The following is a 27,347-nucleotide window of genomic DNA, read 5'->3' on the forward strand; positions in this document are numbered from 1 at the left end:
TAAGCTTTTGGTCACCTGTCCCAGTAATATCTTGATGTGACTTAATGTCAGATTTTGCCTGGTGATTTCCCCAGTGAAATGCATTTGTTACCACTGTTATTACCATGTTAGAGGTGTTATAAACGTAAGTTGATTTACACCATAAGAAATAGGAACAGGATGAGGCCATTCAGCCCTTCGAACCTGATCCAGGAATTTGGCTGATCTCACTAAACCCACTTTCCTGCCTCAACTCCATAACCCTAATTCTCCAACTGATTAAAAAACCTATCAATCTCAACCTTCAAAATGTTCAAAGACTTGGTGTGCCAAGAGTCTTCACTCTGTTTAAACTCTGTGGGACCCTACCACCTTGCCCACCATGGAATTGGCATGGGTGAGGGTCTGACAACAGACATCTGTGTTGACCTTGGGTGGGAAATTCCAAGTGAGGCCATAAAATCCTGCCCTTAGTGCAGAATTTTCCCATCCCTCCAGCCATGGGAATTGTAGAGGCTGGGGAGAAGGGCAGACCATGTAATGGTCCGTTGCCCTTGGGCAGGAGTTTCCGGTTTTGGGGCAGGCGCAACTGGAAAATCCCACCCTTAGTGATAATATTCAACATATGATTATCGTCCAGCCCCTTTTCTCCCTGAAACATGAATGGGTCACAAGTCAGGAGAGGAATGTAACAGCTCAAACAAGCATCTTTCGCACGTGTGTAGAAATTCAAAATGAATGGCTCCCCACTTTTGGAAATGCAATGCCCAGAGGGTGTGACTTTGTGTCTCTCTGCACCACTTGTTGTCCTGTTGGGTCTGATGCTGGCTGTGTTTTTCGTGAGCACGCGGTCATTCCACATTACAGTCAAAAGAGAAAATGCTGGAAAATTTCAATAGGTTTGGCAGCATCTATAAGGAGAGAGTAGGGGAGATGATATCCCAGTGGTATTATTGCTAGGAACTCAGCAAATGTTCTGGGGGACCCAGGTTCGAATCCCACCATGGCAGATGGTGGAATTTGAATTCAATAAATAATGTCTGGGATTAAGAACATCCAACAATGCTTACATTCTGAATGAAATCCTGGTGACCAGTGGATGGAGATAGAGATATGCAGCAGAACCAAGAGAGACTCACATACAGGGACAGAAAGAGAGCAATAGAGATAGAGAACTACACAGGGATTTACTGATGACCGTGAAACCATTGTCGATTGTTGGGAAAAGAACCATCTAATTCACTAATGTCCTACAGGGAAGGAAATCTGCCGTCCTTACCTGGTCTGGCCTACATGTGACTCCAGGGCCACAGCAATGTGGTTGACTCTTAACTGCCCTCCGAGGACAATTAGGGATAGGCAGTAAATGCTGTCCAGCCAGCGAAACCCGATCCCACGAATGAATAAACAAAAAAATGAAAAGAGTTGACGTGGAGCTTTGACAAAGGGTCATCTGGACTCGAAACGTCAGCTCTTTTCTCTCCTTACAGACACTGCCAAACCTGCTGCGATTTTCCAGCATTTTCTCTTTTAGTTTCAGATTCCAGAATCCACAATAATTTGCTTTTATCCATATCACAATCACTCCCCCCCTACCCTCTGTCCATGCCAAAAATTTGCCATTTTCAGGCCACCTCCAATTTTGCAGCTTGAATCTCTTCAGCTTTACGCACTGGAGAATTCCAAACTCTGGTTCAAAAGGTGGGGAACTGGTACAACCTTTACTCACAGCACAAATTCCTCAACAGGTAAGGACATCGCCACACACCTGGAGGTGACCTGGCCAGGCGGAATATTCACCTCGCGTGCTGTTTCGCTCAGTGAAATGAACTCCACCATTGAGATCCCATACCCCGAACAGGAAGGCCGAACTCGGAATCTGGAAATTGAGGTATGTGACGAGTTGGAATAACATTTATTTATTAGCCACGGGTAAGGTTTACATTAACACTGCAATGAAGTTATTGTGAAATTCCCCTAGTCGCCACAGTCCGGCGCCTGTTCGGGTCAATGCACCCTAACCAGCACGTCTTTCAGAGTGTGGGAGGAAACCGGAGCACCCGGAGGAAACCCACACAGACACGGGGAGAATGTGCAAACTCCACACAGACAGTGACCCAAGCCGGGAATCAAACCCGAGTCCCTGGCGCTGAGAAGCAGAAGTGCTAACCACTGTGCTACCGTGCCACCACGTCTCTATCTGGGTCTATTGTCACTGTCTCTGCTCCTGCGTGTCTCCGAGCAGGATTCTCCACTCTCACCCACAGCGGGACACCTTCCCAGCGGGAATGCAGAATATGGTGTTTCAGCCAAAAATCTGGGTGGTCAAGAAGGCAGATGGCACGCTTGCCTTCATCAGCCGAGGCACTGAGTTTAAAAATTGGCAAGTCATGTTGCAGCTTTATAGAACCTTAGTTAGGCCGCACTTGGAATATAGTGTTCAATTCTGGTCGCCACACTACCAGAAGGATGTGGAGGCTTTGGAGAGAGTACAGAAAAGATTTACCAAGATGTTGCCTGGTATGGAGGGCATTAGCTGTGAGGAGAGGTCGGAGAAACTTAGTTTGTTCTCACTGGAACGATGGAGGTTGAGGGGAGACCTGATAGAAGTCTACAAGATTATGAGGGGCACGGACAGAGTGGATAGTCAGAAGCCTTTTCCCAGGGTGGAAGAGTCGATTACTAGGGGGCACAGGTTTAAGGTGCAAGGGGTAAGGCTTAAAGGAGATGTACGAGGCAGATCTTTTACATAGAAGGTGGTGGGTGTCTGGAACTCGCTGCCCAGGGAGGTAGTGAAGTAGATAAGATAGTGAGTTTTAAGAGATGTCTTGACAAATGCATAAATAGGATGGGAATAGAGGGGTACGGTCCCTGGAAGGGTATGAGGTTTAGTTTAGTCGGGCAGCATTGTCGGTGTAGGCGTTCTTTGTTTGTTCTCTGAAGGATTAGAAAGTTGCTGGTTTTTCATTTGCTGTAATTAACTGTAACTGCTAACTGTTCTACATGAATCAACAGAGCAGCCTGCAATGCTGGGCACTGCATTTTGTTCTCACTCACACACAAGTTATTAAAGCGTGGAATTTGAGTACTCTGGGTTGAAGTGTTTTTGTGCCTAAACACAATCTCTCTGTGTCTCTATACGTGTACCTGTCTCCCCCTCTCTCTCTCTCTCGGTTCTGCTGCATGTCTCTATCTCTGGTTTTCCTTAAGAATGTGGAAGTGTGGTTTGATGTCTTGAATTGACAAGTTCCAGAAATCCTGCAAAGAACAATTCGGTAAAAGATGCTGTCTCTCCAACACCACAGCTGGACAGATGCCAGACGTGCCTGCAAAGCATGTTTTTCTGTTTGTGATGCCAATCGCCAGGGCCAAAGCAACTGAGGAAGAGGGTAAAACTCACCACCCTCAGCTTTATGAAGTGCATCAACCTTGATAAACATCACCTCGGGCCCCAGTGCTAACTTCAGACCATCCCTTCGTCCATTCCAATGAAAGGTTTCCTCTTAGTGTCAAGTGAGGTGCTGGTTTCTTCCTAGTCGGTAGTTTAAGACTGAACAATACATTTCACAGTATTTTCACATCCAGCGGCATTTATTTTAACCTCCGCTCCTACAATGAGCTTCATTCATCCTGTTTTACAACCCACCAGGATTAGATCTCAATGGGTTGGTGTGTGTGTGAAATGGGATATTTGACTTGGTCCCAGCTGGTCATCCCAGGATAATTTGGGTAGAAGTTACCACCTCCAACCCGCCCTCTCCCCCAGCCCTCTCCCCTGGACGTATTTACCCACCCCACCCCACTGTTGTCTCCCTTGGGCAAGATAATCCTCCTGCCATCTAACCCCCCCCCCCTACCAACCCCGGTAAGTTTACTCTACTAGATCAAAGCAAATTACTCCCGACTGTCTGCCCCTCTACTGCAGTTACATTCACGGCTAGGTGTCCCTGGAGAGGGAACATGCAGTGTCTACGGGCACAGTTGATGCCTTCTGTGTTGTCTAACGAGGGGCACGCACACGGTGGGTCGTGTGTGGGCTGCTGTTGGATGTTTCGAGAGTGGCCTGGTACTTCGCGTCGTTGTGTGTGCTTAAAACTGGACCAGCAGACGGGCACCACGACAGCTCAGTGACTATCACTGCTAGCTGTGCAGATACGTGGATTTGGGCCTGTGTCTGTGGGAGTTTGCGCATTCTCCCCGTGGTTGCGTGGGTTTCCTCCGGGTGCTCCGGTTTCCTCCCACACCCCAAAGATGTGCTCTTAGGCTGATTGGTGTAACAAATTGTCCCTAAATTATTCTTCCCTGAATCTGGTTTCCAATGGGGGTACCATATGTATACACATGGGTCAAGGTAGGTGTAGGAAAATGCTTTGTTAAGATGGCGGCATGGGCTCGTTGGGCCGAAGGGCCTGTTTCCCGTGCTGTGTTGTTCTTTGTGCCCGCTGGGCACCGCAGGGGCTGGGGTGCATTATAGACCCCGACAATCACATTTTGATTTGATGTGTCTTAAGTTTTCTTTGTACTTTTGTTTTTATTCGGGCTGTTCCCCTTCCTTTTGGGGAGATGCCCCTTTTACTTTGTCCTAATTTAATTTGAGTTTGTCTGCTTGGTTTGACCTTAAAAGAGGGAAAAGCAAATTACCGCAGATGCTGGAATCCAGAACCAATCTCAGAAGGTCTGACAGCATCTGTAAGGAGAGAGAAGAGCCAATGTTTTGAGTCTGGACGACCATTCATCAGGGCTGAAGAATAGAAACTAGGATGATATTAATAATGTATAGGTGAGACAGGTGGGTGGCAGTGGGGGGGTAGGAGGGGGTGGGGGGCGTAAATTGACAAAGGTGCTGTGGACAGAAAGACAAAGGGGGTGTGAATGGTGGTGATCATGGCTAAGAAGGGTGCTAATAGCGGCCATTAAGAGATCAGAACTTGTAAATGGCAGAAAAAAGGTAAGCAGAGTGTCAAGGCGCAACCCGAGACATGTAATTTTCCAGGCCTCTAGCAGAGTGGGGGACGGGAGAATGCAGTGGGTAGAGACAGATGGAAGGAAATTAAAGTATGGAATAAATGAAAATATTTTTCATTAAACAAAATGAAATAAAGTAAAATAAATGGAAATGGGGTGAAGGTGGAGAAGAGAGTTTACACTCTGAAGTTTTTTAATTCAATGTTCAGTCCACAAGGCTATTCTTTCTCCATAGATGCTGTCAGACCTGCTGAGATTTTCCAGCATTTTTGTTTCAGATTCTGGACGTGGAGACGATGTTTCCACCAGCAGGAGAAACTAGAACCAGAGGGCACAACTTCAGGCTAAAGGGACGAGTCTTTAAAACAGAGATGAGGAGGAATTTCTTCAGCCAGAGAGTGGTGAATCTGTGGAACTCTTTGCCGCAGGAAGCTGTGGAGGCCAGGTCACTGAGTGTCTTTAAGACAGAGATAGATAGGTTCTTGATTAATAAGGGAATCAGGGGTTATGGGGAAAAGGCAGGAGAATGGGGATGAGAAAAATATGAGAAAAACTCGATGGGCCGAGTGGCCTAATTGTGCTCCTGTGACTTATGGTCTTATGGTCCAGCATCCGCAGTAATTTGCTTGTGTTCTCTGTGGCTCTGCCCTGGGTGAATTTACCCTCCCACACCCACTCACCTAGATGTGTTATCCCACCCTGTCCATCCCCAGGACAGGGAATGTTCCCCCTATCAGCCTGACCTGGTTTAGAACCAATTTAGACAAATGCAGAGTGTTCTCTTGTTTACCAAACCCAATTATTCGAGATGAGTCGTGTGTGTTTGTTATGTCACTGAACTAATAATCCAGAGAACAAGAGTTCAAATCCCCTCATGAATGTTTGAGAACTTGAATTTGGTTTCAAAAGATCAATTGAGATATAAAATATTGCTGTGTTAATGGGGAGACGATGGGCAGAATTTCCCCAATGTCCTCATTGTAGATGACGGGACAGAAAGTTTTGTGGATGGCACAGTGGCACAGTGAAAGGTGGCACGGTGGCACAGTGGTTAGCACTGCTGCCTCACAGCACCAGGGACCTGGGTTCGATTCCCGGTTTGGGTCACTGTCTGTGTGGAGTTTGCTCATTCTCCCCATGTCTGCATGGGTTTCCTCCGGGTGCTCCGGTTTCCTCCCACAGTCCAAAGATGTGCAGGTTAGGTGGGTTGGTCATGCTAAATTGACCCTTAGTGACAGGGGATTAGTTAGGGTAAATGCATGCGGTTATGGGAATAGGGCCTGCGTGGAATTGCAGACTTGATGGGCTGAATGGCCTCCATCTGCACTGTAGGACTGTATTTAAAGGTCTTGTCTTAAGGCATGGGCGGCTGGAAAATCCTGCCTGATAAACTTGTTGGACTGTCTTAATGACCCAACTGGTGCATTAATGTCTTTCAGGGAGGGAAATTTGCCGTCCTTTCCCAATCTGGGCCTTTACCTGACACTGAATGTACTCAGTGTGATTGTCAATGTCTCTCTGAAGTGGCCTTGCAATCCACCTAGCTGCATCCAAACCACTACCCATGGTTCAAGAGGAGGAGCCGCCAACACCTTCTCAGGGTAACTTGGTGGCCAATAACGTGCCAACGCCTGAGAACGAATATTCTACTGTTGGCACTTCCAACTTTGATTCTAAGTTATTCGCCGTGTTCATATTTTGACGTTAAATCTGTTCCTGGCACTTGTTTGTTTTATAATGTCTTTTAAAAGAAAGACTTTATCTCTTTAGGGCCTCACTCTTCATCATTCACTTTCCAACAGACAGGAGAAGTGGGCAATCGGCCTACTCTCTAGGCTTCTATTCTGAGGTAGCCACGAGAAGCACTAACATAGTGAATTTGAGCTCCAGCATTTTGGGTGTCTTTCATCACGCAATCATTTCCTCTATCCCAAAGTAAAGTGAAAGTAAAGATTATTTATTAGTGTCACAAGTAGGCTTAACTTAACATTGCAATGAAGTTACTATGAAAATTCCCTAATTGGTAATGTAAACCTCGAACCTGTACCATCCGTGTTGCAGTTGTACCCAGATTGATTGGGTCGACTGAACCCAGTAATTAAGCGAAGTGACTGCATTTGTGTAACCGAGTTCTGCATCATTTCTTTCCAGTGTGGGGAAGGCTTCATAAGTGATGGGAATGGTCGCTGTATAGGTGAGTTGATATGGTTACTTTTTCTGTAATGTTTGTAATCTTTGACCAGACCCCCAGGTTTTTGGTAAGATTCAGTTAGGGACCAATAACATTTTGTTTAAATTAGACGAAGTTTGAGATTTAAGACACTTGCTCAGCATCAAGGTTTCAAGGAATTTGAACAAACAAAACTAAACTTTACTATACAATGTCTGAAGACAAAACAAATTACAATAGCTATCTTACACTCTAACATTGAGGTAAGTATCAGGTACATGCAAATTAACAACAAGCTAGTCAAATACACCACACTACACAATAAATGGCAGATGTGACCAAGAGAGACCCCATGGATTTCTCAACAACCATCCATGCATCAGTAAACACTGTGAGTCAACCGGTCTCACTGAAACTCTGCCCCATCTGCAAGGAATTCCTGTCTCCTCCTTTGGAGATCTTGCTTGGGAAGTCGCTCCAACAACGGCTCTCCTCACAGGGTTTCAATCTCATCTCCTGAAGTACGGGATTCCTGAGCATGCATCCAAGCAGCAACTCACAACTCCAGATCTTTGGCTGCGCTGAGCAGAACACAACTTCTCCAAAGGGCCCACATCATGGGGCCACCAACCTTTGGCTGCATTCTTGGCTCTTTCAGACTTCTCTTGAGTCGTCTTCAATAACCAGGGCTTCCCCTGAGCCCCCCTCACTTGAAACCTGCAACTCGCAGTCCTTTTTCCTACTCAGAGCCTGTTTTTTCCACATCTCCCTTTTGAACTGAGTTTAACTGGGATCTGCCTCTGTTTCAGACCTGGGACATCTCCTTTTGGGATGTCTCCCTGTCCCCAGTCTTCCATGGTGCTGTAATCCTGGGTACCTGACCTGGATGTCTGCACCTTTCTCCCCTAAGGTACAGGCACGATCAGTTCACCGCACAGACAACTGATGGAAATGCATATTTGCAATCCATTTCCAGTCAGCACTTATGCAAACACTCCGAGGTCTGTTGGGAATGGAGGTGACCAACCTCTGCTGTCAACATTACAATAAGGTGACTTCCAGAACATACCTGACAGCCAGGTTGGGTGAGAACCTTTGGACTTGGTTTGCCATTACCTGTGAATCTCTGGAGCTTGGTCACATTCCGAGAAAGTGGAAGCTCCTTGATTGCTTTTGTCTGCTGTGAATCAACTCTGAAAACAGATGCATCCACAACGTAGAAACTAAAAGCAGGAGTAGGCCATTTGGTCCTTCGAGCCTGCTCCACCATTCGTTTTGATCACGACTGACCATCAAATTCAATATCCTGATCCCTGCCTTCACCCTACTCCCCCATATCCCTTGATCCCTTTAGCCCCAAGGGCTATATCTAATTTCTTCTTGAAATCACACAATGTTTTGGGCTCAACGACTTTCAGTGATAGTGAATTCCACACATTCACCCCCTCTGGGTGAAGAAATTTCTCCTCACCTCAGTTCTAAAAGGCTTACCCCCGATCAAACTATGACCCTTAGTTCTGGACTCCCCCACTATCAGGAACATTCTTGCTGAATTTACCCTGTCTACAACCCAAGGAATTTGACAATCAACTGGGAGAATTTGCATTTGTTGTTACACGTTAGTCTTGTTTCCTGTAGGCACGGCAACACAGAGTGTCATGTTCCAGGTGTGGCCTCACCAACGCTCCATACAATTGCAGTAAAACATCCCCATACTTATACACAAATCCTCTCACTATGGAGGCCAGTATATCATTTGCCTTTTTTACTTCCTGCTGTACCTGCGCACTTACTTTCAGCAATAGATGCACAAGGACTCGCTGAGTATCCACCTCTCTCAATTTATATTCAAATAATAACCTGTCTTCCTATTATTGCTACCAAAGTGGATAACCTCACATTTATCCACATTATACTGCACCTGCCATGCAGATGCCCACATACTCAGCCTGTCCAAATCCCGCTAAAGCATCTCTGCATCCTCCTCACAGCTCACCCTCCCACCCAACTTTGTACCTTCTGCAAATTTGGAGATAATACATTCAGTTCCCTCTTCCAGATCATTAATATATAATGTGAACAGTTGGGGTCCCAGCACAGATCCCTGCGGAACCCCACTAGTCATTGACTGCCAATCAGAAAAAGACCCATTTATGCCAACGCTTTGCTTCCTATCTGTTAACCAGCTTTCTATCCATCTCAAGACCATTACCTGTAATCCCATGTGCTTTAAGTTTACATAGTGATCTGTTACATGAGACCTTGTTGAAAACCTTCTGAAAGTCTAAATAAACCACATCCACTGGCTCGCCTTGGTCAACTCTACTCGTTACATCCTCAAAAAAATCCAATAGATTCATCAAGCGTGATTTCCCTTGTGTAAATCCATGCTGACTTTGTCTGATTATCCCACTGCCTTCCAAACACTGAGCTGTGAAATCCATGATAATGGACTTTAGCAACTTCCCCAGTACCAATGTTAGGCAGACTGGTCTAGAGTTCCTGTTTTCTCTCTATTCCTCTTTTTGAATAGTGAGCTTACATTAGCTAAGGTCCAAATCTATAGGAACAGTTCCAGAGTCCAAAGAATTCTGGAAAATAACCACCAATGGATCTACTATTTCCAGGGCCACTTCCTTAAGTACTCTGGGATGTGGAGCTGGAGATTTATCCACCTTCAATCCATTCAATTTCCCCCAAACCATTTCTCTACTAATGCTGATTTCCTTCAGCTCCTCATGTTTCTGTCAGACTTCTGGTACATTATTCATGTCTTCCTTTGTGAAGACTGAAACAAAGAACAAATTTAATTCCTCAGCCATTTCTTTATTCCCCCTTGTGAATTCTCCTGTTTCTGACTGTAAAGGGGCCCCCATTTATTTTTGTCAATCTTTTTCTCTTTATAAATCTATAGAAACTTTTCAGTCAATTTTTATGTTACCCGCTAGCTTACTTTCATACTCTATTTTTCCCTTCTTAATCAATCCCTTCTAAGACCTGAACAAGAATGGAAACGGGAGAAATTTGCACCTTCTTTTAAAAATCAAATCTTACCTAACTTAGACAAAAAAAGATCTTGACAAACTTGTTTTGCACCCAGCAGGGGGAGTGGGCAGGGGCTAAATTACCAGAAAGCCAGCTGAATGCAGCAGAGGGCACAATTATGCACGTGCAGATGTCTGTGCTCTGAGAGCACACAAACCTGCCACTAACTGCTAGTCATAGTCAGTCTTCATGACCCAAACCAGCCCCCTCCTGTGGCTCTGTGGCCGATCACCCCCACCAGCCTGGACCAATCACCAACACCCCACCTGCAAACCGCCCAGACTGATCACCATTGTGGTGCTGTTCATGGGCACCACCCCCCCCCCATACCCTCTATCTCCTGGGAGGGCTTCAATGGCCTTGGGTTCTTTCAGCGAGATCATCACATCTGGTCTCCATTGATGTCCAATGGATGTCCAGCCTGGCTCCATGGCACTGCCCAAGGGGAAAAGTGGCAATATCCAGGCAGCACCTTGGCACTGCCCACTGGGAATCAGGCAGTGCTAAGGGAACAGGGTCTAATTGGGGCGGGGCTGCTGGTGGGGAGATCAGTGATGAAGGAGGGATCCTGCTGCCACTCTGCATTTGGCAGTGACAGAAGGAGGGTGGGTCAGCGTTGTGGTAATGGGGGGTTGCACAGCCAGTGATGTGGGGTCGGTGGGGGGGGTGGGAGGCTGGCCATTGATCGGGAAGCTGGCAATGCGGGGTTACCACACATGCACCAATCTTGGCTCTAACAGATCGGCACATGCACAGTGGCCTGTTCAGCACCATACTGGCAGCCTCTCCAGCGGGAATAGGTCTTGCCCACAGATTTTTCACGAGATTCACACTGGGGTACTCTGTGATGTGGGAAATTCATTTTGAAAATCCCACTGAAAGAACCAATGGGATTGACTCCAGTTTTTACACGAATTTGACAATTAGAATGCTTTTTAGAAGAATCCGCCACCTTATCTCCAACTGCAGTTCTGCATCAGAAGAAATTGAAACTCCTGCACCGGTGTCTAACTTAAAATGTGTCCTCATTCCCGCAAATGGGATATCAGCACTCCAATCGCTTCTGCTTCTCCTGGATCAGAATACCATGGATATCGTCTACTTCATGGCAATTGCCACCTTTTCAGAGGTTTCCCTTTGTGCCTATTCTTGTAGGCTTCTTGCCATAACACTCACCCTGGAAGTGATCTATCTCCCTGTGTAAATTAAATTCAGGTTCTCTGTCGGGCAGTTTTCCTGCCACATCTGTTACAGTTAGCGGGAGCTGCTGATGGAGCTCTTCGTGTATCCGCACACCCCCACCCCCAGCCAGTTTTCTTCACAACATCTTGTCTGCTTTTATATTGTAACATACTGTACTGAGTTAGCTGCTTTTAGTAAGCCCGTCACCATGCCTGCCTCACCACCTCAAGTAACTGAATCATTTTACTTCCCGGTCTCAGTTTGCCTGTTCCTTTGGATAGCCTTTGCTGGGATCATCTGTTAGAATCATAGAATCCCTACAGTGCAGAAGGAGGCCATTCGGCCCATCACTGACAACTATCCCACCCAAGTTCTATCCCTGTAGCCCCACAGATTTATCCTGCTCGTCTCCCTGACACTAAGGAGCAACTTAGCGTGGCCAATCAACCTGACCCGCACATCTTTGGGCTGGGGGAGGAAACCGGAGCACCCGGAGGAAAGCCCACGCAGACACAGGGAGAGAATGTGCAAACTCCACACAGACAGCCATCCAAGGCCGGAATTGAACCCGGGCCCCTGGCGCTGTGAGGCAGCAGTGCTAACCCACTGTGCCACCATGCCCACTTGACTCTAGTTGGTCAGACAAAGCATCATGCAACACTGCCATGACCATTCAGTCTCTGATTAACTCCGATTCTAGTCTCTTCTGCACTGTTGGGATTCTATAATTCTAACACATTCTTTAGAGTACCATACCCATAGTTCTCTGTAGGTCTCGACAAATCATTTATAAATGCATCAACACTCATGCTTTGACAGTGGGTTTTACTCAACCACAATATTCTTTCTCAGACTGAAGGATGTATCAAATGCTTTAATGCTCCATCGTACTTGGCATTTTTCCTGATCCCTGCCTGCCTCAGATGTTGTCTATGCAGGCACCAATCATATATAACAGTGTACTGACCAGCTCACTGCTCGCAGTGAGGTCCAATGCAGTTCAATATATGTCAAACCTCAGATACCAATTCAGCCAGGCTTCTCCTTGGTTGAGCCTTTTCAAAGCTTTCCAACTACAGCAGAGACTTTTCCATAACCGTTTTTTCCACTCGCTGCCACCATATTACATTAGTTGTTAGACTAATATAGCTGAGTCTGCTGTCTTGTAAAACACTAACTTTATTGAAGCATCATTTACTGCGGGCTATAACTCACTGCAACGATGTACAAGAGAGAGCAAGAACACTTCTCGTGATGATGGACACCTCATTTGACTAGGACACTACACAGTTAGAATTAACCCCTTATACAAGTGACCCAAAATGAAACACAGAAAGTGCCCATCCAGGTAGGAAATATTTATCCTGCTTTTTATAGCATTCCCAGCCTTGTTTGTGTATCCTGCTATGTTTAACTGTTGTTATTTTAGAATGTTCCTCCTGTTTTTGTAGATGCAGATGAGTGTGTGGAGTTTCCTGCCAAGTGCCCCAGGGAGAAACCCATCTGTATCAACACATACGGAGGTTATAAGTGTCGGCCCAACAAGAGGTGCAATCAGGGATATGAACCCAACGAGGATGGGACAGCCTGTGTGGGTCAGTGAACCACCCCTCAATAAATAGTCTTTTAACCCCTTAACAATTACACTCCTTAAAGGTGAGGTGACAGTCCTTGACATCAAGGCCGCGTTTTCCCGAGTGTGACATCAAGTAGCCGTAGCAAAACTGGAGGCAATGGGTATCAGTGGGCAAACACTCTGCTGTTTGGAGCCATTCTTGGGACAGAGGAAGATTGTTGTGGTTGTGGAGGGTCAGCTCCAGGACATCTCTGCAGGACTCCCTCAGGGTAGTGTCCTAGGCCCAACAATCTTCAACTGCTTCATCAATGACCTTCCCTCCACCGTAAGGTCAGAGTGTTTGCCGATGATTGTACAATGTTCAGCACCATTCGCAATTCCTCAGATACTGAAGCAGTCCAAATGCAACAAGATCTGGACAATATCCAGACTTGGGCTGACAAGTAACAAGTAACATTCATGCCACACAAATGCCAGGCAATGCCCATCACCAATAAAAGACACTCTAACCACCGCCCCTTGACATTCAGTGGTGTAACCATCACTGAATCCCCCTCTGTCAACATCCTTGGGGTTACCATTGACCAGAAACTCACCGGACTCACCACATAAACATAATAGCTACAAGAGCGAGTTAGAAGCTAGGAATACTGCGGTGAGTAACTCACCTCCTGACTCCCCAAAGCCTGTCCACCATCTACAAGGCACAAGTCAGGAGTGTGATGGAATACTCCCCACTTGCCTGGATGGGTGCAGCTCCAACAACACTCAAGAAACTCAACACCATCCAGGACAAAGCAGCCCACTTGATTGGCACCACATCTACAAACATCCACTCCCTCCGCCCCTGATGCTCAGTAGCAGCAGTGTGTACTGTCTACAAGATGCACTGCAGCAATTCTCCAAAGATCCTTAGACAGCACCTTCCAAACCCACAACCACTTCCATCTAGAAGGGCAAGGGCAGCAGATACATGGGAACATCACCACCTTCAAGTTCCCCTCCAAGCCACTCACCATCCTGATTTGGAAATATATCACCGTTCCTTCACAGTGGCTGGGTCAAAATCCTGGGATTTCCTAGCTAACGGCATTGTGGGTCAACCCACAGCACATGGACTGCAGCGATTCAAGAAGGCAGCTCACCACCACCTTCTCAAGGGCGACTTGGGATGGACAATAAATGCTGACCAGCCAGCAACAACCACATCTCACGATTGAATAAAAAACTAAGTACTTTGACACAATTGAGCTAAATTTTGATTTTACACCGATGTACACTTTATGCGGATGTCATTAAACAACTGACTCGTTCACCCACCAATTACAGGAAAGCCCTGAAATTCTTGTTCTCAAGACTCACAGCTTTGGGCATTTTTGCACCTGTTATTTATGTTGGGGGCATAGCCCCTTTAAGGGAATGTGTCATGTGACTTGTCTGGAGATCTGCCGGGGTCCACCCTGGGGGGACAATCGGAGTCGGAGTGAGGAGTGAGTGAGACCTGTGTCCCCCGATATCTGACTGTGGAGTCAGATCTTGGGATATGCCCCAGTCACTGAATATACAACAGCAACACATTCTGGACATGAACCTAATTTTCATTATTGGAATACAAAGGTGGATATCGGAAAGACCATTGCTATTTCTCTTATCCGCTTGTCATTCAAGAGGCAACTCTTATCTCCCACACAGACTTCTGCCTCTCCCGTCATAGTTTTATAGAATCCCTACAGCGCAGATGGAGGCCATTCGGGCCATCGAGTCTGCACCAACAACAATCCCACCCAGGCCCTCTCCCCGTAACCCCACATATTTACACCGCTAATCCCTCTAACCTACGCATCCTGCTAAGGGGCAATCTAGCACGGCCAATTAACCTAACCCTAACCTATCCAAAAACCAAAAGAGAAAATGCCGGAAAGTCTCAGCAGGTCTGGCAACATCTGTAAGGAGAGGAAAGAGCTCACGTAACCCCTTTGTCGGGTCAGACGGACTCGAAACGTCAGCTCTTTTCTCTCCTTACAGATGCTGCCAGACCTGCTGAGATTTTCCAGCATTTTCTCTTTTAGGTTCAGATCCCAGCACCCGCAGTATTTCGCTTTTACCTAAACTGTTCAATATTTTTCTTAAAAGCGTAACAGGCAAAATGAGTGGCCCTCTGAGTTTGCTTTGCCATCTAACACGCCTGTGGTTGATCTCTTGTGTCAACTCCGCCTTCCCACGCGATCCCTCCATCCCTTCATTTCCTACATATCCAAAAACAAACTATTGAACTTTGTCTTGAATATATTCCATGGCAGAGCACCCACAACTCTGTGGGATAGAGAATTCCAAAGACACACAATCCCGTGACTGAAGCGATTTCTCCTCACCTCAGTCCTCAATGGCCGTCCCCTCGTTCTGGGACTATCCGTGTCCTTCATTACTGGGATGTTTTAGAATCCAGCAGCAAAAGACTAAAAAGTTCATAAGAAGGGAGAACATTATTTTCAAGAGAAAACTTGCAGCACTAAAACAAGGAAGAGGAGTTCCTATGGATATACAAAGAGGAAGTGGATGGTAAGGTAAATATGGGAACTCCAATGAAAGAGGCAGGTAAACTGATAACAAAGAAATGTCACGGTGGCACAGTTGCTCATAATGAACTCCGACACCACCAGGCAGGTTATTAAATCATTTATCTCACTGTTGACTTGAGGATCTAGCTAGAATTTACCTACACAGGGGGCACGGTGGCACAATGTTGTCGCACAGCGCCAGGGACCTGGGTGCCGATTCCTGGCTTGGGTCACTGTCTATCTGGAATTTGCACATTCCCCCCGTGTCTGCATGGGTTTCCTCCAGATGCTCCATTTTCCTCCCCGAGTCCACCATACGCTATGGCAGGATTTGAACCCAGATCCACCGAACATTAGCTGAGTTTCTGGGTTAATAGTCTAGCGATATTACCGTCAGGCCATTGACTTGCCTTCAGCTTGGAGAAGAACTTGCAGATGGTGTTTCTGCACCACCTGCAAAAGGTTATAGTAACATTGGAGGCAGTCCAGAGGAGATTCAACAGGCTAATTCCTGGCGTGAGAGGGTTGTCCTATCAAGGGAAACTAGATGGTCAGGGTCTGCATTCCGTGGAGTTTAGAAGACTGACGGGTGACCTTATTCAAACATATAAGATCCGGAAGGGGCCTGACAGGGTAGATGGTGAAATGTTTTCACTAATGGGAGAGTCTGGAACAAGAGGACTTAGCTGCAAGATAAAGAGCTGGACATTTAAAATTGAGATGCGTAGAAGTGTCTTCTTGCAGAGGGTGGTGAATCTCTGGAATTCTCTGCCCCAAAGGGTGGTGGAAGCTGGAATATTAGAAGTATTTAAAATGGAGCTGGATAAATATTTGATATTTCGAGGAAGAAAGGACTATTGGGAAATGACACAGAGAAGGAGCAGAGGTCTGCCATGATCATACTGAATGGTGGGACAAGCTTGTGGGGCCTAGTGGCCAAATCCTGTTTCTATTTCTTGTATCCTTGTGAATTCAAGACAGCTCTCCTGAATTCCCCGATTAATGGCGACCCTGCTTATTTATGACACCCTAGTTTTGGTCTAGGCATCAAACGGGAAACATTTTTGTTCTATTTCTACCCTATCAGAGTCTTGCATTCTCTTAAGATCTCTATTAGGACAGAATTCAACCTTCTTTTTTCCAGGGAAAAGAGCCCCAGTCCAGCGTTCCAATGGAAAATGCCAGGAATACTCAGCAGATTTAATGAGATTGAGGGTAATAGATAGGTCTGTAGGTTGGTAGGTGTTGATGTGATCGGCACAACTCGTGGGCCGAAGGGCCTGTTTGTGCTGTAGTGTTCTATGTTCTATGTTCTATGTTCTATCCGGCAGCATCTGTGGAGGAAATATCAGAGATTAGTGGCAGGATTTTCTGATCGCGTCCATTCCCACCCCCCTGCTGACAGCGGGGATTTGGCACTCAGCCAAACCTTCATTCCCTGCAGCGGGATTGGAGAATTCCAGCTGCGGGTGAGGTCAGAGGTTTCCAACGAACACGTCTGTGACCTTTCATCGGTATACGATAAGTATATCCTCTCAGTTCTGGTATCATAGTACCCACAAGCTGTGTTTAGCCCACTGATGTTGTAGAGTTATTAAAGCTTATGGTCCCTGGAGGTGTAAGGGAGCTGCCTGGAGGTAGTCTCCCAGCAGTAGGCCAGGTGGTGAAACTCCAGGCAGGCTTGGAGGCCTAGCTTACCCACCTGGTCACAGTTGCAGCCAAAGTTTGGCCTCTTTGCTTTTATATTCTATGCTCCTATTTACAAAACCACGGAAGGTGATGGCCTAGTGGTGTTATTATTAGAATATTAATCCAAAAACTCAGCCAATGTTCCAGGAACCTGGGTTCAAATCCCGCCACAGCAGATAATGGAATTCAAATTCAGTAAAAAATATCTGGAATTAAAAATCTACTGATGACATTGAAACCATTGTTGATTGTTGGAAAAACCCCCATTCATTCATTTCCTTTAGGGAAGGAAATCTGCTGTCCTTATCTAGAACCATAGAATCCTACAATGCAGATGGAGGCCATTCAAGTCTGCACCGACCACAATCCCACCCGTAACCCCATGTATTTACCATGTCTAGTTCCCCTGACACTAAGGAGCAACTTAGCATGGCCAATCCACCTAACTTGCACGCCTTTGGACTGTGGGAGGAAACGGGAGCATCCACAGGAAACTGAGGCAGACGCAGGGGGAACGTGCAAACTGCACACAGACGGTGACCCGACAGTGAATCGAACCCGGGTCCCTAGAGCTGTAAGGCAGCAGTGCGAACCACCATACCGCCCATGGTCTGGCCTACATTTGACTCCAGAGCCACAGCAGTGCGGTTGACTCTTAACTGCCCTCGGGCAACTAGGGATGGGCAATAATTGCTGGCCCAGCCAACGACACCCGTGTCCCATGAATGAATTAAAAAAGCCCATTCCTGTTTTCTGTTCGTGAGCTTATCAACTTCTGGGAAAAACCTTAGTCAGAACTCTCTGCTCTAAGCCTACAGCCATTATTGGTGAGATCAACAAACTTGGAACCAACGCTCCTTGACTTGGACAACATTTGTTTTAAAATAACACATTGGGATCTGTTGATTGTACTGTGTTTCTGACCAGTTTACAGCTCTTTACCAACATCCCTCAGGCCATGAGAATCCTGAACTGGAGTGCGTTTTTCAGAGGAACACTCTCATCTCAATCATTGTACCGTGGAATGATTAACATATCTTACTGCTCTGCGGGTTTCCTGTTTACTTTCATATCTTTTTTCCTCAGAAAAAGAAAACAAAGCCTTCAGAATTGGCAGCCTAACCCATTTTGCAAATGAATTTTATTTCTGGTCTTAACTTTGCAGGATTTCTCTCTCTCTCTCTTTCTCTCCAGTTCTCTCTCAAAGGTCAATTTGCCGATGACCCAAGACTCATTCATTCAATAATTAACACTGAAAACGCTGGAAATGCTCAGCAGGTCTGGTAGCATCTGTAAAGACAGGCAGAGATCAATGATTTTTCATCCGTATTACTTGGTATTTTAGCTATGTCTTCGACCTCCCTGTGTAATTCCCCTTTTTGGTTCCTAATTGGCCCCTACTGCATTTTATATCATCTTTTTACCACATGTCTGCCCATTCCCAGAATCTGCATCACATTCTGCCTCTCCTCCACCAACACACAGTGCTCTTTCACTCGACATGGCCACACCCTCGCCCTCCCACCCTACTAGCTCCCACTGCCCCCTTTAACCACCACCATCCTGTCCTATCCCCTCAGTACGTCCTCCACAAGCTCCTCCGCTGACCCCTCCCTCTGAACCCACCCCCACATTTCCACACCTCAACAACCCTCCCCGTGCTATTCCCACCCTCCCTCACACTCCATTCCTCGTCACCCACTGCATGACCCTCGCAGCAGAGAGGATCCACGTGGCGGACACAGTTATGCGTGGTTCTCCAGGGTCCCAGCTCGCTGGAGTCCTCCATCTTCTCTTCAGATCTCCACGTGTTGTCCAAAGCCTTCCTCAGGTCAGTGCTGACCTGTTACACACCACCTTGGGCCAGATGTGGTCCAGACTGGTGTGATTTCCTGGATGGTTCCAGCTAGGGCCCATCCGTATCCTATTTTTGGGATGCCAAATGGCCTCTGGTGGAATGGCAATCTGCTGCGGTGGGCGGGACTGGAAAATTCCACTGTCATTTTATGCTGACAGGAAGCTGATTTTTCAATTCCCTTCGTATAGTCCACCACCCACCCCCATTTAACCCCACCCAAGTTAAACCCACCCACTGCTATTAAACCCCAACCCCCACCATTAAACCCCACCTCCCTGTCATTAAATCCCACCCCCCATCATTAAACCCCAATGCCCACCATTAAACCCCAATGCCCACCATTACACCCCACCCCTACCATTACACTCCACCCCCACCATTAAACCCCACCCCTACCATTACACCCCACCCCTACCATTACACCCCACCCCTACCATTACACTCCACCCCTACCATTATACCCCATCCCTGCCATTAAACCCCACCCCTTACCATTAAACCCCACCCCTGCCATTAAACCCCACCCCCTCACCATTAAACCCCATCCCTGCCATTAAACCCCACCCCTCACCATTAAACCCCACCCCTTACCATTAAACCCCACCCCTACCATTAAACCCCACCCCCTCACCATTAAACCCCATCCCTGCCATTAAACCCCACCCCCTCATCATTAAACCCACCCCATCATTAAACCCCACCCCCTCACCATTAAACCCCACCCCTGCCATAGGCCTCTGCTGACCCTGTGGATTGGACACTCTTCTATGATGTGGTGCAGAGTTTGTTAAAGTTAATAAAGTTTATTTATCAGTGTCACAAGTAGGATTACATTAACACTGCAATGAAGTTACTGTGAAAATCCCCTAGTCGCCACATTCTGTTGTCTGTTCAGATACACTGGGGGAGGATTTAGCATGGCCAATGCACCTAACCAGCACGTCTTTCAGAGTGTGGGAGGAAACTGGAGTACCCGGAGGAAACCCACGCAGACACAGGAAGAACATGCAAACTCCACACACCCACCCAATCCGGGAGTCGAACCTGGGTCCCTGGTGCTGTGAGGTAGCAGTGCTAACCATTGGGCCACTGTGCCACCCACAGGTACATGGAGGCTGGCACTAATGCCCGATCTGTGAAGGTTGGCCAAGCAGGGATCATGGCTGCTCCTGAACCTGTTGAGAGTGGACCACTGTTCCCTTGGAACATTGAAACTAGGATGCTGTTGGGTTGGGTTTGAGACCGGCTACTTGTTTGTCATGTCCAATAATTCCCATTCATCTGTCCAGGTGGGATTTGCATTGAAGTCCTGTGTATGTGTGTGTGTGTGTGTGTGTGTGCATGTGTGTGCGTGTGTGTGTGTGTGTTGTGGGAGAGGGGGGGGTGTGTTTCCAGATCAGCCTTCCTGATGGGAGTGGTATCTTGGATGAGTTGAATAGATCAGTGTGAAATGGCAGCTGGTGGGGGAGGCGGCATTGCAAAATTTTTGGATCATTTTGAATCTGAGACATTAATTATGTTTCTCTCTCCACTGTCGGACCTGCTGAGTGACTCCAGCATTTTCTGTTTGTCATTTACTAGGATGCTACCGGGATTTGATAGTTTGACTTATAAGGAGAGGCTGGATAGACTGGGACTTTTTTCTCTGGAGCGTAGAAGACTGAGGGGTGACCTTATAGAGGTCAATAAAATAATGAGGGGCACAGATCAGCTAGATAGTCAATATCTTTTCCCAAAGGTAGGAGAGTCTAAAACTAGAGGGCACAGGTTTAAGGTGAGAGGGGAGAGATACAAAAGTGTCCAGAGGGGCAACTTTTTCACATAGAGGGTGGTGAGTGTCTGGAACGAGCTGCCAGAGATAATGGTAGAAGGGGGGTGAAATTTTGTCTTTTAAAAAGCGTTTAGACAGTTACATGGGTAAGATGGGGATAGAGGGATATGGGCCAAACGCAGGCAATTAGGACTAGCTTAGTGGTTAAAAAACGAGCAGTATGGACAAGTTGGGCCGAAGGGCCTGTTTCCATGCTGCAAAACTCTATAACTCAATAATTCAGCCTCTGCTCAAGAATATCTAGACACTAATTCTCCTCTTTTTCTTTTTCCACTCTCTCCTGTGTTGCTTTTTATTCATGTTAAGCAGCTCAGATCGCTTACTTTGGAGGGGGCATTTCATCGGCTGTAAGACTCGCGATCTCTCGCCACCAAGCTGCTCTGCTCCCACTCTGCTTAGTCCACTGGCTTCTAGCCTGAAGCCCTGACCCTCCGATGCACCCCAGTAACTCGACACCCAGAACCCTCGGTCTTCCACTGCCTAAAACTATCAACAGCTGGAACAGAATGGAAGGATCTCGGCTAATGTTCAGTCTCTGTTTCGCTGCTGCCTAATGCGCAAATCAACACGCATCCTGAGATAACTGAACTTTCTGATTGGATTATAATGTTGCAGTGTTGTTGCCCCATTGTAGGCAATCCCAGACCAAGCACACTGCAGCTTCACACACTCAGGATGAGTTCGGTTCAATGACATTATAATGATAAGACACGAGACAACAAACAGCCGGAGGGAAACATGTGCACACACACGCACTCGCACTCACACACACGCGTGCGCGCACACACACACATATGCACACATGGACACACACACACAGACACACACTCACGCACACATGGGCACACACGCACACGGTCACAAACTCACACACGCACACACACATGCTCACAGACATGCACACACAGACACATAAATACACATGCACACACACATGTGCACATACACGCACGCACATGCAAACACACAAATATAAACAGACGTGCGTACAACACGCAGACACGCACACATGCAGATACAGATGCGCGTAATCAAATACATCAACATACATTTACGCACACAAACATGCAAATGCACACAAATACACATGTACACAGACATGCACACACAAGCAGACACATACACGCATTTACATATTCGTATGTACGCAAAATCACACACACATCCTTACAAAAATGTACACATGCATGTAAAACTCAACCACACATACACGCTCCCATGTACAAACACACTCACACATCCATATTTTCATAGTCTCACACACATACACACACACACACACATGCACACGGACACACACACACATAGAGACACATACACATGAGCGCACACATGCACACATACACAAATAAACACACAGGCAGCAGCATTCTGTTATATATTTGCAAAATGCTTAAAATAATCAAAATAAATTGAGTGAAATGGTTGCAACGTGCTGCTGAATGAAACAGCTGAGAGGTGAGCTGCAATGTTGAGTCTTACACAGTGACACTGTGTGGAAGCTGATGTGTTTGGCTGTACCACCACCCTGTACAGTTTACAGAACCGGACTCTTCTGTTCTGTCTCTTCAACCCTGCTGATGTGCCCCTGCGGTGGACCGACCAGGGTCTGAAACGTCCTGAAGCTTTGCAGATGGCCTTTGACACTTAAAAGAAGCAAATTTGTACTTTCACCCAAGAGCGGAACCCCATCACAAAAACGAGCGAAAGATAAAGAGCGGCAGCTAAACCCACTGCACCATGGATTGAAATGGGCCGTGAGGGTTGAACTGTTATGTTGCTACCTGAGTATCCACGTGTGTGAGTTGCAGCTTTGTTTCGTAGGCCTGTTATTTAACAATGTATAAACCACTCTGAGTAAGTGAGGGCAAGTGAGCAGTGGGGGGCTGGAGGGGGGGTCGGAATCTTGCTGGTGCATTCCACAGGTCTATGATCCTGGACTTTTCCTGCCATGTATTCCCTATCCCGACTCCTTTGGGAAGCAGGCCACTTTCCTCCCCCAGAAACAAAGGAGAAAGGCGATGTTAGCAGAGGGAGGGAAAGTACCATGTCTGGGACTAAAATTTCTCCACAGTATTGGAAGAGGTTTTGGGAAACTCACATCACATTGGCCAGAGAGACATTGCGTTACTACCAACACCAAATCCAAAAGGCAGCTGGTTTAGATTTGAGGAAGAGCCTAGAAGAGGAGGATGCTCTGATAGGTGGGCACACACTGCTGGGGGCAGAATAAAGTGGGAAATAGATTAAAAGTCAAAGTCTAAACTTATATGCCAGCTTTCCCCAGTGTTCAACGAGCCACTCCTACCCATCAGGCAACAAGAGTTATGAATCACTGCTGCCATTGTTATACTGTAGCCCTGGTTTATGGGCATGGCACAGCACAGAATAGCTTCGCGTGCCGATTTGGATGGATGAACACCAAGGTGTTCCTGATTCAAACCGGTTTTGACCACGTCTTCACAGTCCTGGGCCGCTGCATGTGCCCGGCACAGGGGAGGGAACTGGGTGCGCCGCAGAGATATTTGCCGTTGTTATTTCAAAACCCACGTACGAAACTTAGAATGAGGCAGGACAACAGGCCATCCATCCCAGCCTACCGGCCCATTCCAATGTTTTTTGCCTCCATTCCTTGTCGTGAGTGTTACCCTGTCGCCTGCGTGTACAACAGGTTGATTTATTTTTGGATGATTTATTTAAAGTACTTTTTTCTGGCAAAATAATTGGGCCCTTTCTTCGCTGTGCAAAGGGCTTTTCTTTTGGTTTTGTTTTAACAGTTGGCGCCCTCCGACAGATTGTTTTTATAAACTCAAGCACAAAAATTGTCACCTGAATATGATGTCCTCGTGAGACACATGAATGTGATGTCATCACGTTGGCTCTTGAATTTGATGATGCCACACTGCACGGGATCTTACCATGCCTGTCCAGTCCCAGCGTGGCGGCAGCGCCGTGTTGCCCCAGTCACTGAGTCTGAGCGCAAACCCAAATCTCAGTCCAACTCTGCTCGTTTCCAGAGTGAAATCGAGATGAGGTCAGGACGTTCGAGCCAGAGGCAGCCGTGCTCTGAGGCAGGAAGAGAGGAAATTGGAGAGTTGGGAGGTTCCCAGTTCCTTGCAGCCGGTAGCAAGAAGTGCGGCGTGGTGGCACAATGCGTGGCACTGCTGCCTCATAGCGCCAGGGATCCGGGTTTGATTCCCAGCTTGGCCACAGTCTGTATGGAGTTTGCAAGTTCTCCCCATGTCTGCATGGGTTTCCTCTGAGCGTTCCAGTTTCCTCCCATGTCCTCCCATGCCCATCTTTAGCATTGGCCATGCTAAATTCTCCCTCAGTGTACCTAAACAGGTGCTAAGTGTGGCGACTTGGGGATTTTCGCAGTAACTTCATTGCAGTGTTAATATAAGCAGACTTATGATGCTAATAAATACTTAAAGAATGTTGGAGGGTGCTGAGGTATAGGCCATGGATACTGGGGAGGTGCTCTTGGACATAGACCCTCCGTTTTGTGTCCTGAAGATAAAAGGGGCTATGCTACAGTAACTGAGGAAGAAAATTTCCCAAAGAAAGTCAAAAGTTTTCTTTAAGAAATCAACCTCTGCTAGGATTGAAAACTCAATCAGTAAAGTCTAGGTTCAAAAACTACCGCAATGTTCACATACTGTTGATAACTTCAACGCAAGCTTGGTCCTGAATAAATGGGAATGCTGACTCCAGCTTCCGTTGGGGATAATCCCTGGTTGAAGCAATGAGATGGATGACAGGAGCCCTGAGGAACTTGCTCTCACTCAAACCTCACCATCTTCATTTCAACCTTTACAATCAAAGGGAAGCCCTTGCCACTTTTCATCTACAAATGTCAGTCTTCGGCTAATCTGATTCTCTCCATGTGATATTAAAATAAAGGCTGAAGGCACTGGATATGACATCGGCCCTGACAACATTCCGGCTATGGTACTTGCATTCTAGAGCTTGCCGTGCCCATAGCCAGGTTTTCCCAGTACAGCTACGATGCTGGCATTTACCCAACAATGTGGAAAATTGCCCAGTTATGCCCTGTACACAAAGCAGGACCAATCCAACCCGGACAATTACCAAACCATCAGTCTACTCTTGATCATCAGTAAAGTGATGGAAGGGGTCATCAAACAGCGCCATCAGTTGGCACTTGCTCAGCAATAGCCTGCTCAGTGACACTCAGTTTGCATCCTGCCAGGGTCACTGAGCTGCTGACATCGTTACAGCCTTGGTTCAAATATGGACAAAAGAGCTGAACATCAGACATGAGAGTGACTGTCCTTGACATCAAGGTAGCTTTTGACCCAGTGTGGCATCAAGAGCCCCAGCAATGAATAGGAATTGGTTGGTATCATACCTAAGGGTGGTGTCCTAGACTCAGTCATATTCAGCTGCTTCACTAATGACCTTCCTTCCATCATAAAGTCAGAAATGGGGATGTTTGCTCACGATTGCACAATGATCAGCACCATTCGCGACTCCTCAGACCATGTCCAAGTGCAGCAAGACCTGGACAATATCCAGTCTTGGGCTGACGAGTGGCAAATAACATACATGCCACACCAATGCCAGGCAATGACCATCCCCAACAAGAGAATCTAACCATCGACACTCAATGGCATCAGCATCGCTGAATCCTCCATTATCGACATTCTGGGGGTTACCATTGACCAGAAGCTGAACTGGACTAGCCATATAAATACAGTAGTTACAAGAGTAGGTCAGAGGCTGGGAATCCTGCAGTGAGTGACTCATCTCCTCACTCTTCAAAGCTACTATCGAAAAGGCACAGGTCAGGAGTTTGATGGAATACTCCCCACTTTCCTGGATGGGTGTAACTCCATCAACACTCAAGACGCTCAACACCTCCCAGGACAAAGAAACCCATTTGATATCTGCCCCTTCCACAAATATTCACTCCCTCCACCACCACAGAACAGTGGCAGCAGTGTGTACCATCTAGAAGATGCACTGCAGGAATTCATCAAGAATCCTTAGACAGCACCTTCCAAACCCATGACTATAAACATCTAAAAGGACAAGGGCAGCAGACGCATGGGAACACCACCGTCTGAAAGTTCACCTCCAAGTCACTCACCATCCTGACTGGGAAATAGTTCCTTCACTGCAGCTAGGTCAAAATCCTGGAACTCCCTCCCTAACAGCACTGTGGGTGTACCTACACCTCAGGGGCTGCAGTGGTTCAAGAAGGCAGCTCACCACTTACCTTCTCAAGGAGCAAGCAGGAATGGACAATAAATGTGGGCCTAGCCAATGGCACCCGCATCCCATGTATGAATTTAGAAAAATAAGTTCAGAGACAGAACTGGAAAAATGAGGCTCAGTCACTTTTCCTACAGTTTTTTTTTCCTTCTGGTCCTAAAGGTACTGATACTCACTGAGGTTATTGGGTGTATTATTGTGAGCAGGTCCCTCCCAATAGTCATTTGCTAGTGTGTGAGTATGGCCAATGTGAGTGAGGGACTATTGGACCTACAGGCGAAGGAAATCAAAATTGGGCTTGATATCTGTCCTGTCCGAACATCTGAGTATGGACTACTATGTCCACGAGTAGGAACGTAACTGATAGATTTTAACCAGAAGCTATGAAGGAAATTTCAGCCACTCTAATCAACTAAATCATCACAAGGCAAGACTCATATTGGCAAAGGCAGCACCTTCTGTCTGTATGGATTAGGGAGATGGGGCTAGTTGAAACAACTCACATCATGGCAAATCCTAAAATTACCACAGTAACTACACTTGCAACGTACTTCATTGGCTGGGAGATACTCTGGGATGTCCTGAGGCCGTGAACGATGCTTATTTCAATCCGGGTTCTTTTTCTTGTTGAATCCCAGGGCGCAGCATCACTGGGAGATGTTCTGCCCTGTGTTACTCTCAGCATTGCGACGTGGACTGATGTGGACTCCTTACCATGCCAGAGTTGGCGAGGCCGTCACTCTTTTGCCAGCTCATTGGCGTGGTGCCATCACCCCGCGGTGTACGTGTTACAATCCAGTGAACTTTGTATTTGACCTGTAAGATGTCTCATGCCCATGTCCCGTGACAAGCCGTGCGCGGGTTTAGTCTGATGCCATGTGGTGGTACTCTGTGTTGGTCGGTTGGTGATGGTCTGCACATAAATGTTGATTTCAGTATGTTTGGTCGTTGATTTCTTTTTGGTTCTTCGATTCTCAAGAGGTGGCCACCAGTGGCAGGAGTAACAACAATTGTCTATCTCCCAGTTGCCATACCTGACTCCAGTGTCGCTCACACTGGGTGTGGGATGGGATTAATAAACAGATCCAAATCAGGTAAGGTTGGCAGATTTCCCTTCCTGGAGGATATCCACTTGGGTTTGGGAATCTAACAGATTGGAATTGCACAATAGAAGGAGGCCAGTCGTCCAATCATCCCAAGAGCTATCCAATTAATCCCATCCTTCTTGTTCTTTAACCCTGCAATTTCTTCTCCCG

General features: G+C 46.8%; 1 protein-coding gene across 2 annotated transcripts in view; it reads left to right on the forward strand.

Moving 5' to 3' along the window:
- Positions 1-26,986, forward strand: part of LOC145354506 (cartilage acidic protein 1-like) — a 317,641-nt gene extending 290,655 nt beyond the window's left edge. The window contains exons 11-14 of one of the 2 annotated variants that reach the window (XM_080205934.1): positions 1,728-1,870; positions 7,096-7,138; positions 12,793-12,936; positions 26,730-26,986. In XM_080205934.1, coding sequence (XP_080062060.1) covers positions 1,728-1,870; positions 7,096-7,138; positions 12,793-12,936; positions 26,730-26,791 — 392 coding nt within the window. In that variant the 3' untranslated portion in view covers positions 26,792-26,986. Of the gene's footprint in view, positions 1-1,727; positions 1,871-7,095; positions 7,139-12,792; positions 12,937-21,162; positions 22,653-26,729 lie in introns of those variants that run through there. The other variant, XM_080205933.1, reaches the window with a different exon arrangement.
- The last annotated feature ends 361 nt before the right edge of the window (positions 26,987-27,347 follow it).

This window comes from Carcharhinus amblyrhynchos, chromosome 17 (assembly GCF_965287045.1).
Source record: "Carcharhinus amblyrhynchos chromosome 17, sCarAmb.v2.hapA, whole genome shotgun sequence".
Lineage (NCBI taxonomy): Eukaryota > Metazoa > Chordata > Chondrichthyes > Carcharhiniformes > Carcharhinidae > Carcharhinus > Carcharhinus amblyrhynchos.